This window comes from Schistocerca gregaria, chromosome 7 (genome assembly GCF_023897955.1).
Source record: "Schistocerca gregaria isolate iqSchGreg1 chromosome 7, iqSchGreg1.2, whole genome shotgun sequence".
In the NCBI taxonomy this organism is placed as follows: domain Eukaryota; kingdom Metazoa; phylum Arthropoda; class Insecta; order Orthoptera; family Acrididae; genus Schistocerca; species Schistocerca gregaria.
In genome coordinates, this window is record NC_064926.1 from 436,188,318 (window position 1) to 436,207,419 (window position 19,102).

General features: G+C 44.1%; 1 protein-coding gene across 2 annotated transcripts in view; it reads left to right on the forward strand.

Annotated features, from left to right (window-relative positions):
- Positions 1–18,863, forward strand: part of LOC126282093 (heart- and neural crest derivatives-expressed protein 1-like) — a 182,221-nt gene extending 163,358 nt beyond the window's left edge. For both annotated transcript variants that reach the window (XM_049981550.1, XM_049981551.1), the window contains one exon: positions 10,931–18,863. In XM_049981550.1, coding sequence (XP_049837507.1) covers positions 10,931–11,041 — 111 coding nt within the window. In that variant the 3' untranslated portion in view covers positions 11,042–18,863. The remainder of the gene's footprint in view (positions 1–10,930) is intronic.
- The last annotated feature ends 239 nt before the right edge of the window (positions 18,864–19,102 follow it).

Consider the following 19,102-nt stretch of genomic DNA (forward strand, 5'->3'; position numbering starts at 1 on the left):
ATATGGTTTTAATTTTATCTTGTGAATTAGCTATTCTATTTGCGTATCACATACTCTTTGCCTTCCTAATAACATCCTTAAGCACCCTACAATACTGTTTGTAATTGGCTACTGTTTCTTGATTGTGACTACTTGTAACATTTTGATATAATTCCAGCTTTGTTCTACATGATACTCTTATCCTAATAGTCAGCTACCCAGGCTGCCTTTTACTGCTCTTACACCGTTTAGAACATTCTAATGGAAAGCAACTCTCAAAGAGCATGAGAAATGTGTTAAGGAAAGCGTTATATTTGGCATCTATGTTATCGGCACTATAAACATCCTCCCAATTTTGTTCCTTAGCGAGGCCTAAAAATCTTTCTATTGGCTTTGAATTAGCTTTCCTACATAGACTGTAATGTGTGACATTTGTTTGAGTACAAAAGCCTTTAGGTGTTAAAATTTGTGCATCATGATCTGAAAGACTCTTTTAGTAACAGAGAGCCCTTCTAGTAAAAATATTCTCTATGGCTGTAATACTGTTCCCCTGCACCCTAGTTGAAAGAAAAAAAAACACCTGTATCAGATCATGACCTTCACTCAGAAAAATAAAAGAATCGATAGGAAGGCTGAGTTGGTTATTTTTCCCGCGTCCCACTCTCGAACGGAAAAACAAATTAACAGGTGACACAATACTAAGTATCCTCTGACAAGTACATCACAGTGGTTTGCAGAGCAACTGTGCAGAAGTATCATTCAGAGAAATAATCGTCAGCCAGTAGTGTGCATGCCTCCCTGTTAGGGCCAGATCTCTTTGGCAGATTATATGCGACCAGCCAGATAGCTCCGTAATCGGTATAAATCAGTGACTGCCGGCAGATGCGGCCGCCGCCAGATAAGGGTGTTGTCATCGGCAGCCATTAGGACGGGGTGACCGCAGAGCGGACAGACACCCCTCGGCAGCTGCGGGACCGCACAGCGCGCTGCCCTCGCCGGGCGATAACGCGGCAATAATTTGGGGGCGCGTGGCGGCTGCCCCGCCTAATTCACTTTGGGGTGGGCCGCCATTATGTCCGCCACCGGAGGTGCTGCCGGGACGCGCAGCCCTTGTTCCCTGTCACTAGCGCTTAACGATCGCCGGGTGGCGATTTTTGCTGCGGGGACGTTAGCGCGGCGGACATGACAGGTGCACTAATCGAGAACCGTGTCTAAACGCTGAAATCTCTATTATGATAACACGTTTTCGTGTAACATGTTCATTTATTATCCACGCTAATAAGTGCTCATCTCTGACAACGAGAGGAATAATTATGATTAATGCAAAAATATATATATATACGAGGGAGGTAGTCATAACATCTTCTCGTCATCTAGAAGAAATCTAACTGCGGCCGTATAAATTGGCCTTACTCTACACTACTGGCCATTAAAATTGCTACACCAAGAACAAATGCAGATGATAAACGGGTATTCATTGGACAAATATATTATACTAGAACTGAGATGTGATTACATTTTCACGCAATTTGGGGGCATAGATCCTGAGAAATCAGTACTCAGAACAACCACCTCTAGCGGTAATAAAGGCCTTGATACGCCTGGGCATTGAGTCAAACAGAGCTTGGATGGCGTGTACAGGTACAGCTGCCCATGAAGCTGCAACACGATACCACAGTTCATCAGGAGTAGTGACTGGCATATTGTGACGAGCCACTTGCTCGGCCACTATTGACCAGACGTTTTCAGTTGGGAAGAGATCTGGAGAATGTGATGGCCAGGGCAACAGTCGAACATTTTCTGTATCCAGACAGGACCTGCAACATTCGGTCGTTCATTATCATGCTGAAATGTAGGGTTTCGCAAGGATCGAATTAAGGGTAGAGCCACGGTTCGTAACAAATCTGAAATGTAACGTCCACTGTTCAAAGTGCCGTCAACGCGAACAAGAAGTGGCCGAGACGTTTAACCAATGGCACCCTATACCATCACGCCGGATGATACGCCAGTATGGCGACGACGAATACACGCTTCCAATTTGCGTTCAACGCGATGTCGCCAAACACGGATGCGACCATCGTGATGCTGTAAACAGAACCTGGATTCATCCGAAAAAATGACGCTTTGCCATTCGTGCACCCAGGTTCGTCGTCGAGTACTCCATCGCAGGCGCTCCTGTATGTGATGCAGCGTCAAGGGTAACCGCAGCCGTGGTCTGAGAGTTGATAGTCCATGCTGCTGCTAACATCGTCGAACTGTTCGTGCAGATGCTTGTTTTCTTGTAAACGTCTCCATCTGTTGACTCAGGGATCGAGATGTGGCTGCACGATCCTTACAGCCATGCAGATAAGATATCTGTCATCTCGACTGCTAGTGATACGAGGCCGTTTGGATGCAGCACGGCGTTCCGCGTTACTCTCCTGAACCCACCGATTCCATATTCTGCTAACAGTCATTGCATCTCGACCAACTCGAGCAGCAATGTCGCGATACGATAAACCGCAATCACGATAGGCTACAATCCGACCTTTGTCAAGTTCGGAAACGTGATGGTACGCATTTGTCCTCCTTACACGAGGCATCACAACAATGTTTCAGCAGGCAACGCCGGTAAGCTGCTGTTTGTGTATGAGAAATCGGTTGGTGTCGCCACCGGCGCCAACCTTGTGTGAATGCTCTGAAAAGCTAATCATAGCATCTTCTTCCTGTCGGTTAAATTTCGCGTCTGTAGCACGTCATCTTCGTGGTGTAGCAATTTTAATGGCCAGTAGTGTATCTCTAAACATTCACGCTGCACAGTATGCCAGAAACGTTAGTTTAGAGGAACAAATCGAGGATAGGAACGCGTGTCCGGAAATGTCATCCAATTAAGCTACAGAGAGTCGAAGTTATGGACGCCAATGCCTGCCAAGAGGCTACCCCTTCGGCAGCAAACATAACTTTCTACACTATCGGAATCAAGGTGGAGCGTCTCGCAATCGTGGTTGTTACTTAGTGATCGCTACTGACTGCCAAGATCGCCAGTGGAGAAGATGCAGCTAGCTGCTGTGTATAAAGGCCTTGTCTCCTATGAATGTGATGCTCTGTTGCCTCGGTGGATGAAGGTTCCGAATTTTAGAGGGTCGGAAATTGTGACGACCCCTCACCCCTTTTTGTTGTCTCTGTCGATGTTGAGCCTCTACTGCCAAAGTTCAGTCGGTGGAATGGAGACGTGAAGCGCAGTGACGGTTGTCCCCGTCGGATAACGTGGAACAGCACCCGAAAATCTCTAAAGAAAATTGTTCCTCGCGTAATGTATGAAAGTCCGTTTGCGAGTCCGCACAGTCTTCTCAGCGGTGCGAACTGCTGATTTTATTATCTGTTATGTTTTTATGGTGATTTGTTATGCACGGTTAATTAGCTATGGCAGTATTGAGCGAATCATTCATCACCGGCGTCTTTTCACACCACTGAAGCGAGGAAAATTTCATTTGCGGTTCAGTATCAGTAGTTGTTGTTACGTTGCTAGGCAAAATTGTTCACGGTGATCGTGACAATTACAACTTTTACAATCGGCTTATTTGTATTATCTTCGTGTGGTTGTATTGATGTTTCCTACTCCAGGCTAATCAGGTATTGCAGTCTTCGATACTATGTTCATTCTTCGTTGTAGCTGTTCACTTTGATGAAGGTTGAGTCCAACAATAATATCTCCAATAACTAAAGTTCATTAACTCGTAATACACTATCAGAATATTACTTTGGACTTAACTTTCGTCGTACTGATTTGCAGTTATTACTGAGATGTTAGATAGCTAATTAAAAATAATCGTACTTTCCTTCCAGTTTTATATCATGACATATTCAATAATTATTGAAATTGGTGTTCATCAAAACTCCAAGGTTTTATGTTATTGTTAAAGTTGTACCTGTCAGGATAACACTGTTCCCTACTTTAAATTGTCATGACGTTCTTATTTGGGTTTCTTGAGGTGTTACAAAACCCATGTCCAAAACTACCACACACTGAGGGAACAGAGCTACACATTCTTATGAGAGAAGGACGTTCTGTGCAGTAGCTAGCTCCATCTTTTCCACTGGCAATCGTGACAATCAGTCGCGCTCACTGAGTGAGGAACAACATTGCGAGACATTCCGCCGACAGTCCATCAGCATACAAAGTCATGTTTGCTGCTGAAGGGTTGGCCTAATGGCAGGCGCTGGCGCCTATGATGTCGACTCCTGGTAGCGTCGTTGGATGACATTTCTCGACAAAGGTGCCTGCTCTCGATTTGTTCCTCAAGATAAAACTCTTTAAGTTTATCGCAACATTTCTGGGAAACCCTGTATAATGTGACATATCTTTTCTGATGATTAATAACTTATTAGACACTTTGGATTCTGTAATCCACCTTTTTTGTTGTTCAGGAAAAGTTTCATCTCGAAAGTCATTGCGGAAAAGTCTGCAAAGAAATGGTTTCTTGATCCGAGGACACTTGAAGAAGTCATAGGGAACCTTGTCACATGTGTCGCAATAGTCAAGAAACTCATATCCACTGAGATACAAATTGAAACTGTATGCGAGATTGTCGGAGTAAAACATGGTTAAGCATTAATTTATTATCGGATTCTTCTATTGCCCACGAGACTCACCTCCGCATGTAGCCCGAAAACTTCAGAGGAAACCTCTGTTCACTAGTAAGTAAATTCCCCAGTCATAATGTCATTAGTGAAGCAGACGTTAAACATCCAGCCATCAGTTGAGAAAATTACAGTTTGGTAAGTGGTAGGCATGGCACGATGACCGGTGAAACATTGCTAAATGCTTTCTCTGATAATTACTTGAAACAAATTGTTTGGAAGTCCACTCACGATGGAAATATGTTAGATCTAATGGCAACAAATAGACCTGACCTCTCTGTCGATTTCCACACAAAATTGGTATCAATGAGCATGAGGCAGTTGTAGCAAGCATGATTAGCGAAGTACAAAGGGCAACTGAAACAAGAACAAGTATTTATATTTTCCGCAAAAGACGCAGTAGTGTATATCAATAAGGAACTCGAAACATGTAGCTCTGAAGAGAAGAACCGGCGCTCAGGATCAGAAGACTATTTCACCAGTTACTTGACAGACGCACCTAGTACACCAGTTCAGGATGGGTGGGAACCTCCTTGGTATACAGTCAATATAAAGAAACTTCTAAAGAAACAGATAATACTGCATAATGCCATAAAACCAATCATAGGGCTAGAAATAGGGAATTGCTGAAGGAAACGCGTTTTACTGCGACGTGGACAATGCCGGAACTCCGCAACGACTACCGTAGCAGAATATTATCGAAGGATCTCTCACAAATCCAAAGATATACTGGAGCTGAGTTAGTATATATTTTAACCATTATTTACGGTAGATCTCTTGACCAAAACCCCACATCCAACAATTGGAAGAAGTACAGGTCACCCCTGTCTACATGGATGATAGAAAAAATGATCCACAAAACTACCGTCCAATTTTCTTGATATTCATTTGTTATAGAACCGTGAAACATATTCAGAGCTAAAGTGTCATGAGGAATCTCGAACAGAAGGGCCTCCGAAATGCCAACCAGCATGGATTCTGGAAACATAGACCATATGAAACACAACTTAAACGTTTCTCAGATGACATCCTGAAAGCCACTGATTAAGACAGTCAAATATATGCAATATTTCTTGTTTTCTGAAAAAAATTGTCAGTGACACATCTACGCGTACTACGAAATGTACGATCGTAGGGGGTATCAAGGGAAATTTTGACTGAATTGGAGATATATTTGTAGGGAGGATGTATATTGTTATCTTGGCGGATATAGAAGTGTCTTCAAGTGTGCTCCGGATTATTTGTTGGGACCTTTGCTGATCACATTATATATTAATTACTTTGCATATAATATTAAAAGTAACTTCAAACTTTCCGCAAAAAAATGGTTCAAATGGATCTGAGCACTATGGGACTTAACTTCTGAGGTCTCAGTCCCCTAGAACTTAGAGCTACTTAAACCTAACTAACCTAAGGACATCACATACACCCATGCCCGAGGCAGGACTCGAACCTGCACTTTTCGCACATGATGGAGTTATCTATAATTTCACTCAGATGTTGATAAGATTTCCGTGTGGTAAAATTATTGGCAGCCTGCTTTAACGTTCAAAAATGTAAAATTGTGCACTTCACAAAAATTAGAAACGTTGTATCTTGTAACTACACTATCAACCAGTCACAGCTGGAATAGGTAAGCTCATTCAAATACCTGGGTGTAGCTCTTTGTCTGGATGTGTAATGGAACGATTACGTACGCTCTGTCGTAGGTAATGCAGTGCCAGACTTCGCTTCATTAGCAGAATACCAAGGAAATGCAATCTGTCTACGAAGGTGGTTCCTTACAAATCTCTCGTATGACCATCGTAGGCTATTACTCAAGTGTGTGGGTTTCGCACCATAGAGGACAGACAGGGGATATTGAATGTATACAAAGGGCAGTAAGCAGGTTTGTTATACCCGTGGGAGACTGTCTCAGATACTGAAGAAACTGAACTGGAATACGAAGATAGACGCAAACTATCCCGAAGAAGCCTACTTAGGAACAACCGGCTTTAAGTGATGATTATAATAATACATTACAACACACTACGTATGGTCTCCGTAGAATCTCGAGGACAAGGTTAAATTAATTACAGCCCACTCAGAGGTTTTTCCGCGCTCCATACGTTAATGGACCGGGAAGAACCCCCAAATAGCTGGTACAATGGTAAGTACCGTCTGCCATGCATTTCCCAGATATTTACAGAGTTTGAATGTACACTCCTGGAAATTGAAATAAGAACACCGTGAATTTATTGTCCCAGGAAGGGGAAACTTTATTGACACATTCTTGGGGTCAGATACATCACATGATCACACTGACAGAACCACAGGCACATAGACACAGGCAACAGAGCATGCACAATGTCGGCACTAGTACAGTGTATATCCACCTTCCGCAGCAATGCAGGCTGCTATTCTCCCATGGAGACGATCGTAGAGATGCTGGATGTAGTCCTGTGGAACGGCTTGCCATGCCATTTCCACCTGGCGCCTCAGTGGGACCAGCGTTCGTGCTGGACGTGCAGACCGCGTGAGACGACGCTTCATCCAGTCCCAAACATGCTCAATGGGGAACAGATCCGGAGATCTTGCTGGCCAGGGTAGTTGACTTACACCTTCTAGAGCACGTTGGGTGGCACGGGATACATGCGGACGTGCATTGTCCTGTTGGAACAGCGAGTTCCCTTGCCGGTCTAGGAATGGTAGAACGATGGGTTCGATGACGGTTTGGATGTACCGTTCACTATTCAGTGTCCCCTCGACGATCACCAGAGGTGTACGGCCAGTGTAGGAGATCGCTCCCCACACCATGATGCCGGGTGTTGGCCCTGTGTGCCTCGGTCGTATGCAGTGCTGATTGTGGCGCTCACCTGCACGGCGCCAAACACGCATACGACCATCATTGGCAGCAAGGCAGAAGCGACTCTCATCGCTGAAGACGACACGTCTCCATTCGTCCCTCCATTCACGCCTGTCGCGACACCACTGGAGGCGGGCTGCACGATGTTGTGCGTGAGCGGAAGGCGGCCTAACGGTGTGCGGGACCGTAGCCCAGCTTCATGGAGACGGTTGCGAATGGTCCTCGCCGGTACCCCAGGAGCAACAGTGTCCCTAATTTGCTGGGAAGTGGCGGTGCGGTCCCCTACGGCACTGCGTAGGATCCTACGGTCTTGGCGTGCATCCGTGCGTCGCTGCGGTCCGGTCCCAGGTCGACGGGCACGTGCTCCTTCCGCCGACCACTGGCGACAACATCGATGTACTGTGGAGACCTCACGCCCCAGGTGTTGAGCAATTCGCCGGTACGTCCACCCGGCCTCCCGCATGCCCACTATACGCCCTCGCTCAAAGTCCGTCAGCTGCACATACGGTTCACGTCCACGTTGTCGCGGCATGCTACCAGTGTTAAAGACTGCGATGGAGCTCCGTATGCCACGGCAAACTGGCTGACACTGACGGCGGCGGTGCACAAATGCTGCGCAGCTAGCGCCATTCGACGGCCAACACCGCGGTTCCTGGTGTGTTCGCTGTGCCGTGCGTGTGATCATTGCTTGTACAGCCCTCTCGCAGTGTCCTGAGCAAGTATGGTGGGTCTGACACACCGGTGTCAATGTGTTCTTTTTTCCATTTCCAGGAGTGTAGATATAGGTAGTGCAGAGACAGGAGGGAATTTTGTTAGCCCAAAGTGTAGGATCCTGCGCAGAATTAGCTGAGACGTTGTCTTCGAGTAAAACCATCCCCTTAGATACCTTTGCACGACATTTCGGCTTGACAGCGTCACCTAACGGAGTCATTAAATTTCAGTAGTTTGCCTCTTCCGAGTATATTTTCTTGGCACCATAACATGGCACTCCCAAAAATACTAAACACCATCTTCCCCCATAATAGGTCTTAGCGTTCCTCGGCTGTTACGAATCCATATACTCCCACAACTGCTTCGTTCCTCTGTCTCGAGGTCGTATTGATACATCCAGCACTCACCGTAGTAATTAGGGGGCTTAAGAAGTCACCTGGATTGGCCTGAGAGCGCTGCAGCATTTAGGTTGCTTTCTTGATCGGCTGGTGTTTTGAATGAGTGCTAACGGTCGTGAAACCCAGTCGACGGCAGCCTTTGTCATATTCAAAAGTCGTGTAAGATGCTTAAAATTAATCCATGACTGTCATTTTCTCCAATATCGCCTCGATTTAGATACGGCAGTCTTCGAGTACCAAAACATCCTCTTGGGGTTCAGGGTTCCTATGGGGAGAGATGGTCGGCCCCATCGTTCTTTGTCATTCAGATTACTCTAACCACGCCAGAAGTACCTGCTCCATCGAATCACTGTGTAATATGATTCTGCATTGTTGTTCTTTACTTTCACGAACTCAGGGTGCATTGTTGGGGTGTTGTTCTCTGTCACATACAGAAAATTAATTATCGCATTATACTCACTTTATTAATGGGATGGGGCTTTTTGTTTTGGACCCTGTAGCGGCGTGCTGCGGTACTTTTGTGCCAGGATTCCACTGTGCGCCAGGGTTGTAGACTTCTACCTGTAAAGATATAAACATAATAATTACAAAACTTTATTATTTTTAGATAACAGAAATTTGTGACTACCATCGTAAGTAACGGCTCGACACTAGAAACAGTTCAGTCTCCTTGAAATCCAGGCTGCTCATTATAACACAACTTGCACCACCTGACGGTGATGATTGGGTCTGTCGTCGAAATATCGTGCAGAAAAGTGTATTCCCAACTCGGGTGAACGCCCGACATCACATTTTTGCTATGAAGGCTTTCACGACCTGATGTTTTAGCTGCTGGCCAATCTTCCGCATTGGATGGTCGTGTTCCATCAAACTTTTTCCTTCTTAACGATTCGTCCAGAGCTCCACTGGACATCTTCAGAGGTACTCTTTGCTTTGCTGAGTCTTGCCGACTGACGGGTCATACGTCGTACAGCGACATAAATACTGTGGGAAAGGGACGTGGACAGTGTTAAACGTGATTGGCAGTATAATCCCTCTCGCGCATCAAACTGAACTAACGATCGTCATATGCCAAATATAAGACTTACCTGTCGATTCTGTAGGGCCATATCTGGCGCATATGGGGGTTGGGGCGTCTGGCGCATATGGGGACTGGGGCGTCATTAATGTTGTTTTTCACCAAAAATTCGCTAACAATCAATGAAGTGTGAGTGGGTGAATTATCGTTGCGCAAAAACCATGAATTGTTGCATCACAAATTCGGGCGTTTACATCGGACTGCTTCTCGCAAAGGGCGTTGAGCTTGTAGATAGTACTCATTGATAGTCTGACCTTTTGGCAATAACTCGTAATGCACTACCGAAGGAAACAGTGTTCAGAACCCTTAGATTCGACAGCACTTGCCGAGCTGTTTTCGGTCTTGGCGATCCAGATTGCCTTCACAGGGACGATTGAGCCTTCCTTTCGACCCCATGTTTCGACACCTGTTCAAACACGTTTCGATAGTTCTGCACCGCTGTTGACTTCATTTAGCAACTCTTGAGCAACTTCCATTCGCCCCCTTTTTGATCGAAATTCTATCTCCTTGACACAAATGTTGCTGTCACACTTTTCGTATTCAAAACATCCGAAAAGATTTCATGGCATCTGCCATTTCATATGCCAAAATCATAAGCGATTTCTTTGGTGGTGATTCGTCGATTGTTCATCATAATTTCTATCACTCTTTCGCCGGCCGGATTGGCCAGCGGTTCTAAGCGCTACAGTCTGGAACCGCTCTTCCACTACGGTCGCAGGTTCGAATCCTGCCTCGGGCATGGATGTGTGTGATGTCCTTAGGTTATTTAGGTTTACGTAGTTCTAAGTTCTAGGCGACTGATGACCTTAGAAGTTAAGCCCCATACTACTCAGAGCCCTTTGAGCCAAACGTCTACGTCAAACTATTCTGGCCGCGGCTGCCTACACAATTATTCTGGTCAATAACTCTGTAGAATCGACAGATAAGTTTTATTCTTGGCATATGACAGTCGATAGTGTTAGCCCTGCCGATCGCGTGTGCAGTTCGGCCTCACCCCTTTTCCACGGTATTTATGTCGCTCTCTGATGTCCGATGCGTCAGTCGGCAAGACAGCCGTACAGTAGGTACCTCTGACGATGTCCAGCGTAGCTCTGAACGTAACGTTAGGAACGGAAAAGTCTGATGGACCACGACCCTGCAGCTCGGATGATCCACCAACTGACTAAGCGAAACTGACGCGTTGTCAGTGTTTGTGGCGTAGAGGAAAAGCACCTTGGTTGATTTAGTCTTTACGCAGTCGTGTTTAGAAGCGTCAGCTCTCCAGAAACAAACCGGTGAGACATCTTTCGTCTGTTTCAGGGTGGCTGCGGCGACGAAGCGGAAGGCGTGGCGCCGCTGCGTCGGTCCAAAGGTCGCACGGGCTGGCCACAACACGTCTGGGCCCTGGAGCTGAAGCAAGAGCAGCTGTGAAGCGGGCGCCGCTGTGCACGGCAACCACCACAGACAAGGGGACGCCCGGAGAGGACGCCGGGGCAACCGTTCTGCTGCTTGCAGCACAGCAGGACCCATTGCCCAGTCTCGACACTACCCCACTGTGCTACTCGTCTGTTAATACTCATACCTCGTACCTTGGCAAGCAGTCAAGAATCAAAAAGCGGAATCGCCGCTCACTACTTTGGTCTCGTTACAGCTCCGTGTGAAACATTTCCCACGTCTCAAGGTCTGCTCGAAACAACAAACATTTGTAGTCAGAGGACGGTTGCGAGCATCCAGTTAACAACAGATCCTCGGCACGAAAAGTGGAGCAAATCAAAGAAATTTTTGCTGCTCCGACGCTGTCATGGATACCATCAAAACCTAGCAACAGACCACTGTAACAGAACTTTTGTCAAATAAGATAGTCTTACCACAGAAGCGCACTGTACAAAATATTTATCTGCCAAACATGTCTGCAGGTTTCGCGATCAAGTTTCAATCCTAGATTAAGAGCGATCACATTAACAGTCAGTAAATTTAGGAGGTTTGCAAAGATAGTCATCTGTAGTGACTGACAATGATATGTGATTCCACGCTATGTTGTGATGCCTAAGAATACGAATTGGTGAGATAAATACTGTGTGTAACATGGAAGTCCTGCTGCACTGGACAGTAACCAATGGACTTCTGACAGCTTTGAAGCCATTTGATGCAAAATTTCAAAACTACATGATCTGAGATCGCACGTTCATGTTTATGTTTGAAGTTTAGCAGCGTATTTTGTTACTGTTTTTATTTCACTGGCTGAAATATGTATCAGTAAGGCGAACGAATTCCTCAATGTAAATATCATTTTCATTTTATCTGCACCCAAGTCCTAACTGAAGTCTAGTCAGCGAAAGCAAATGAAGAGTCACACTGAATTCTGTCCAACTTTGTACTGTAGGATTGTATGAGTCGAAATAGAGCAACTAGTTTTAGTTTAAGCAATAAGGACACTAATGACTCATTTTCTTGTGTAGAATAGTTATGTAAACGGTTCAGGACAGTGTTGTTTTATAAAAAGCAAGGATTTGATGTTATTTGATGATGTAATGTACACGCGGTGAAAACTGGGAAGTGCCATTACGAAGGTTCTCAGAGTCCGCATCGAGAGATTTGGCGCAGTGCTTGCACACTTTAGGGTAAGCTGTGATTCCAACCCGATCTTTCATATTTACTTTTTACTAATTCGCTTAATGCGAATACCGGAGCGGTTCCTACGAAAAGCCAAGGGCGATTTCTATCCACATCTTACCCAATCCGAGATTGGGCTCCTTGTCTAACAGTCTTATCGTCGTCGGGATATTAAACCTTGATCTTCTTCTTTCCGCGTCCATAAGCGTTTAGCTCGTAGGTAACATCAACAAATAAAATAACTCTGCTCCAAGTGTTGGAGCAAACACCATTAAACGTTTTTCCATAGCCCAAGCGAAGAAATTTCTTGATTTTTTCAAAGTATATATCAGATTAATTGTACCTGGATTTCCTACAATGTTGTGTAGACTCTTAAACTTGACGTGGTTGTTTTCATGTGTAATGGAGCATCTCAGATGTTTAAAATGTTTCATTTGCTCCATTTTTTTTTAGTTGAACACTTATCTTACTGGTGGTATGCTTTGAAATGCCACCACTTCCGTGTTATCTCCAGAGAATTTTAGGTTGTATTCGGAGGCTACCTGTTGAAACATGCAAACTTCCATCTGAAGGTCATTCTCATTTCTGCCATCAGTGTTACAGTGTTACATATACGACCACGTTTAGTTTCAACATCGTCCGTTTCCTGATCACTCCATCTATGTATACAGTTGCCCCTACATTTGGGTTTTATGCAACATGCAACACCTTCAAGAACCAAGTGCAAGATTTCACATCATCTTGATCACTACGTGCAAACTACTAGTCCTACAGAAAAAAATGAACAGTATACTTTTGTGGGGAATTTAATATAGTTAAATTTTGTGCTGGGATAGGTTTTCACTGGATGCCGTTCTTCTCAGATCATTCAAGAAAAACTTTGTTCTTGAATAACACGAAAACAATGGTCTCCAGCGAAAACGTACCCCGCTACAATATTTAACTACATTAAATTTCCTATAAAAAGATCCGGTTCACTTTTGCTGTAGGACTAATAGGTGGCGCGTAATGAGCAAGAGAATATGAAAATCTCGCATGTTGTTTTTGAGGATGTTGCAGGTTGCATAAAACCCAAAGGGGGGGGGGGACACCTTAATAACCCTGTATACTGAAGAGTGCTGGGGAAATTCAGCACCACTGTTTATCCCTTTCCGTATGATCATTGACTTTGTGATGCTCTTTTCCATATCTATAACATTTTTTTTTTATATTTGTGTACAGGCTCTTAATAGCGTTTATGTGATGAGATAGATAGCCTCGTGCTGCCATTACGTTCCACGGCATTTATCTGTTCACATAACCAAATGCCTTATCAGAATCTATAAATGGCAGAAGGGTTTCCTGTTTTGAATTCTCGTCTCTACTCTATAAATTGCTGTAGTGTAAAACGTCTCTTTTTAACTAATGATATCCTCTAATGTCACAATTTCTGTTAGGTACATCGGCCTATCTTCCTTTTTCTACTTTTAGGGGTTTCTCCACACTTCAGCAGTTGTCCTGTATTCCCATTCGCCGGCTGTCACGATCATGGCAATCTTCCTCTTACAGATCTCGCTTCCAGATCACTGTAGCTGCTCCCGCTGTCCGTTTTGATCTCGACAGTCCGCATTTCCTGCTTCCTGTTAGCGACTATCCCAGGTCTGCTTTTGGCCATTGTCCTTACTCCATGTACCATACATAGTCATACCATTGAAGATCTCTGTGCTCAGTTCTTTGCACGGCTGGTTCTTCGATACCCATTATCTCCCCAATTTCCTCATTGCTCCTCCGCTCTTTCATGGATATCCTGGCTGCCCTCGTTATTCCATCCATCTCTACTACCTGTACTCCGATTCGCTACGGCTCGCTCAGTGGCCATCCTTCCGCATCGTATGTTAGAGTATTGCTTGAAGAACCCTCTTTTTTGTCTCTTTTGACATTGCTTGGCTCCATAGAACGTGGAAAATCTTCCTTCGAAAATCTCCAACATTCCACAGCTGCCCCGATATGTCAGAGGCCGACGCCCGAGGTTACAAAACCGACACTTTATGAAGACTGTGTGTTGACAGCCACTCGGCTAGTCCTGCTCCACTGGGATGTTTCTTACTGACAACGGAGCAGGCTACAATGCTGGTACTCGCTTATTCGGAGCCAGGAAACAACCGTCCTGATGATAGTTCACGGAGTTAATGGTTGTCCCGAGGTGTTGCTACTGCAAAGTAAATGCAGTCGCCGCCGGCTCGCAGAAAGCCGCCGGCGGGTCGCGTGCGGTGGCCGTGTTGTCTATTCCTGTCGGCGCGCCTGATGCGGCGAGGTGCGGTGCAGCGCGCGTGCGCAAACAAACACCGGCGCACACGCCCACGCCGGGCTCAGGTGAGACTGGCCAGGCACCGCGCGCTGTTTACGCCGCCTTCCATCCGCCCCCACTCCGCCGCCCTGCTGCCTGTCGTTTGTTTTTCGATCGACGCACCGGTCTGTTCGGTGCTGCGCCGCTATCCGAGAAGCCTTCGTGTTCTCTGCTCTACGGAGTGACACTGTAACACTCGTTCCGCTCAGCCCCGAGTTACGGTCGTGTACGCCTGAGGTGCTGTTCGCTTCAGAATAGCCGAGGAGACAGTTGATCCAGGAAAGAGGGCTAACTTTGTTCAACCGATACACGTGCACTGGCTACACAGATGTTTCATGTACGAGTAATGTTTTACCAAAATTGGTACAGGAGTCAGCCACCAATAGAAGTTGCGTACCCACCGTGCTGTAGTTTCTCTTAATTAGACAGCCATTGAGCCAGTCATTTGCGCAATGATAGCTTCGTTATTCAGTCCAAATTTGGGAAATAATTAACGTTGATTATATTGTCAATAATGCCCTATTTCGCATCCGTAATAACCAGCTGGGGATACACATCTCATCCAGCCAGAAGGCTATGTTACACAAAAGCTGGATGAACAAAATCCTTTTGAATAACCTTGCGAAAGCGACTTTGCGGATATGGCATTCTGACACATTGCAGATGGCCCATTTCATTAACATCTGCACTTTATCTAACATCGCATCTGACTGCTGACTGGACAATATGCTCGTATGACACCTTTCCGAAGGAGGTTTGGTTAAGTTTAATCATTTACTGCATTTTAACATTATTTACGCCAGAACTATTTTCAGTTTCTTATCAGATACAATAAATTCTGTGACTAAAACCTTGTTCAACGCCACCAGAGCAGTCGACATTTCTCCGCCAATATTCATGCCTGAAAAAGAAGTCCAGCCCCCCCCCCCCCTCATATTTTGGATAGTCGTATTTTACAATGGCACGTTACATTCCATTCCACTCCACAGCTTTTTTATACCAGCAAACATTTCAGCACTCACCTGTACCCCACTTTACAGGAGTTACCCATCAAAAAGCTGGACCAGGATTTGGCGAAAAGTTCATCATATTTCCAATTGGTTGTATGGAGTCTAAAAGGGACGAGTGCAATTACAGTAAAGTTACACGACATTAATGTAGCACAAGATCCTTTCTAAAGAAAGTCGGTTACAGGTTACCCTCGCGTACAGATTCATTTTCTGTGACTAAAAAGCAGTTTGGTCGTGGGGAAGGAGGAAATTGGATTTTATTACTAGAACGAACCTTGAATGCAATGTTCCCAGCAATCAAATACCGGTCAGTTTACTCGCTCCTCAATAACCATAGTCGCTCTGGGATTATTTAACTTTCAGTCTTATCAGCGAGATCAATTTTGGATCATGTGACAAAGGTGCGGCAGAAAATACTTGAGTGGTTCCAAAACTTTTTAATCATTTTTCTTGATTTGCAGAAACGAGTAACACAAGTTAACATTCAATGAAGGTCAGCAACGCTTGGAAGGATAACAGTCTGTACGGGAAACGAAAGAATGTCCTAAACCCCGAAGAAGGCTTTTTTTTTGTTTTTCCATTTTAAACATCAATAAATTTAATTTCAAGAGTACAAAAAAAGAAAAATAAGAGGAGAACACAAGGAAAAAAGTTAAAGAACATAGCGTGAGAAGCTAGTCCTAGAAGTAAATTTTAGAGGTATATAGTATGGGCTGAAATTGGAAGTAACAGGACAAAATAACCAAAAAAAGAAGGAAAGGATGAGTGGTCAGCGTGTCTGATTCCCAAGCGGAGAAACCAGGTTCAGTTCTCGGAGCTCGAGTGATACAGGGCCCACTCGGACCGATCACACCATCTGAGGAGCTGCTTGAATGAGAAACAGCCGCTTCAAGTCTGCAAATCCGACAGGGGCTGGAAGGAACGTATGCCGAGCTCATGGCCCTCCATACCGCATCCGCCTGACGCCCTGTAGCAGAGGATGTCACGGCGGTCGGTCGCACGACCCTCTGGGCTTAACAGCAAAGTTTTTCAGCTTTTTAATAATGCTCGTAAGTGTGTCAAATAGCAATCAAACAGAGTAATCAAAGTACTGCATTTTAGTACAGCACTTGCAGTCAAAAAAACTGAAGAATTTGGTGCATGTGCTGTATAAATTCGCTTTACGACCACAAATGCTATCTGCTTTTGATTCACGCTAAAACTTTGTTTGATACCCTTTACAGCATTAACTGATGCCTTAACCTGTGTGGTTTCATCAAAGTAAGTGGTACTTTTCCATTATAAACTATGGTTTAAAAAATAATAAAATACTCTCTCTGCAGGGGTGCATTCCTGGGTGTCAGTTATTAGATACTTTGAGACAAAGGGTACGTTGGCAGAGGAGCCATTACTTAGTGAATTTAATTAGTCGACGTTGATACGTGGCGTCTGCCGTCAGTTTTAGGACTACATATTAGACGTCTGTTGCGTATAGAAGATGTGGAAACAAAGCCTCTCACAGAAAAAACTTAACTCCCTTTTTCCCTTTCCCATTTTCCAAAACGTCGCCATGACTGTATCGTTATTTTTTAACTGGCCAGTTCTGGTTTTCGTCCTGCCAATAAACTACTTCCTCTTGAGTAACACTTTTTCCACGCCAAAAACACCAACTTGCCAAAAAAATTTCCCGCTACAATTATTCAAATGTAACGCTTAAGTTTACTGACGTTAGCATTCTCCTAAAAGTTGGTGTAGAATTTTGTCATTCCTAGACACAGCTCTCGCTTATCCATCGAGCACTGTCGTTCAACTGATGACGAACAAACCTGAGGTCCTTCCACCAACCACAATAGCTCTCGTTTGGGCACATAGTCCGCCATATCGTGCATTATTTTTCATTTCTGGAGCCACACTTCAAACAGGCGCATACAGTGCCCTCTCCATTTCCAGATTGACTGTGGAATTTGAGTTCATGTCAGCAGTTCTGTACAGCTGTCGAAAATCGTGGCGTTGCTGAAATACTGATGTCTGGTATCATAATGTTCATACCATAGATCTAGAGAAATATACAAGAAAATATATTAATATCCCAGTCTATTTCTAAGAAAAATGCACATCTAGTGATGTATCTTTCTCGTTCTAAATCTGTAGTGTTTTTAACTTGTCTGAGTAGAAATTAGGCTGAATGACTGCTGTATAAACTCCAATAACGAGTTATCTGTGTTTCCGCACATCTACAGAATCATGAAGCAAGTTTTAAAAAAAAACTGAAAATTTTGTGTACATTCGAGTGGAAGGCACTAAGGGAAATGAGCCACGTGAAAAATAACCTGGACACAACGAGGACCTAGATTCAGTAATCAGTTTCAAAATGTATTTCTTTATTTAAGTGCAATCATGAAAACAAAAGTAGGGGCTTTTAGGACCACGCGAAGTTCAAGAGGCAGTCGTCACCCCTATAGCCCATGTACGAACAGACTGTAGAGGGAGACGTATTTTCCATGGTGTTCTGTAGCTTACCAATGAAGTCAGCAGGGTTTTGCTCACAGGAAGCCAACGACATGGGCTGCGTGCTCATGATTATACTACCAAGCCTCGTTGTATGGCATTCTCTATGACTTAAAGTTTTAATCACCGATTACATGTACTGCAGATTCTTCCATATTGAATGTCCAGTATTTTAATGAACTCTGTGAAATAAATACCCAAATATATTACGCCAATTTCTTTCTAGAGTAATAAAAAAAGTTTTTCCCTTATCTTTTACCTCAATAAATATCGTGAAAACAGTGAACGTCCATGTCGTAATTGGACATTCGGATTCTTACGCCCATCAAACTACCGCTTACGAAATATGTTGGTCACATGGAACAGCTATAAAACCCTTTATCGCCAAATTTCTCGCTACACCGCAGTGTACAGTACACATTCTAAATGGTTTTCCGGCTGCAGATACAGTAAGCACGTCAAGAAAGATCATTGTTACTCTAGAGCAGAAAACTATATTTCCCAGACTTGCAACAACATTCTCCATATAATGCTGTTACCGGAGAATGACCAAAGATAAAATATTGATTCCTTTCTTTGCCAACCTGTACGTAACACGGTTACAGTTACGGAAGTACTGGTATGTTATAACAGCACTGTCCATCGCCAGTTATCTAAATTTGTCTTTAATAAATATGTATTTGTATATTAATTTTTTGCAGTTTTCTCAAGTGATATGATACTCTGCAAGAATGAAACTGTTGTGTGTTTTAAGTGTGCTTGCAATAAAATGTACACATGTAAATAATTGTAATACTTCATTGTTAATATTTGTCCACAGGAATTCTTTGTTCCCTTTTTTGCGCCATACAAGCTTTAGTAACAAATAACAAGACTTATCAGTTTGAGTAGCATCATATCCAGTGACCACCATGATGGTTTCCATTTTCAGGTCATGTTACACCTAAAACACACTGTCAAATCATTGTCATATTATCAGCTATGTGTCGCCAGGACTATTTTCTGAGCTTTTTCAATAATTTTGGAGGAAGAACTAAAATATCTAAAGAGTTGAGT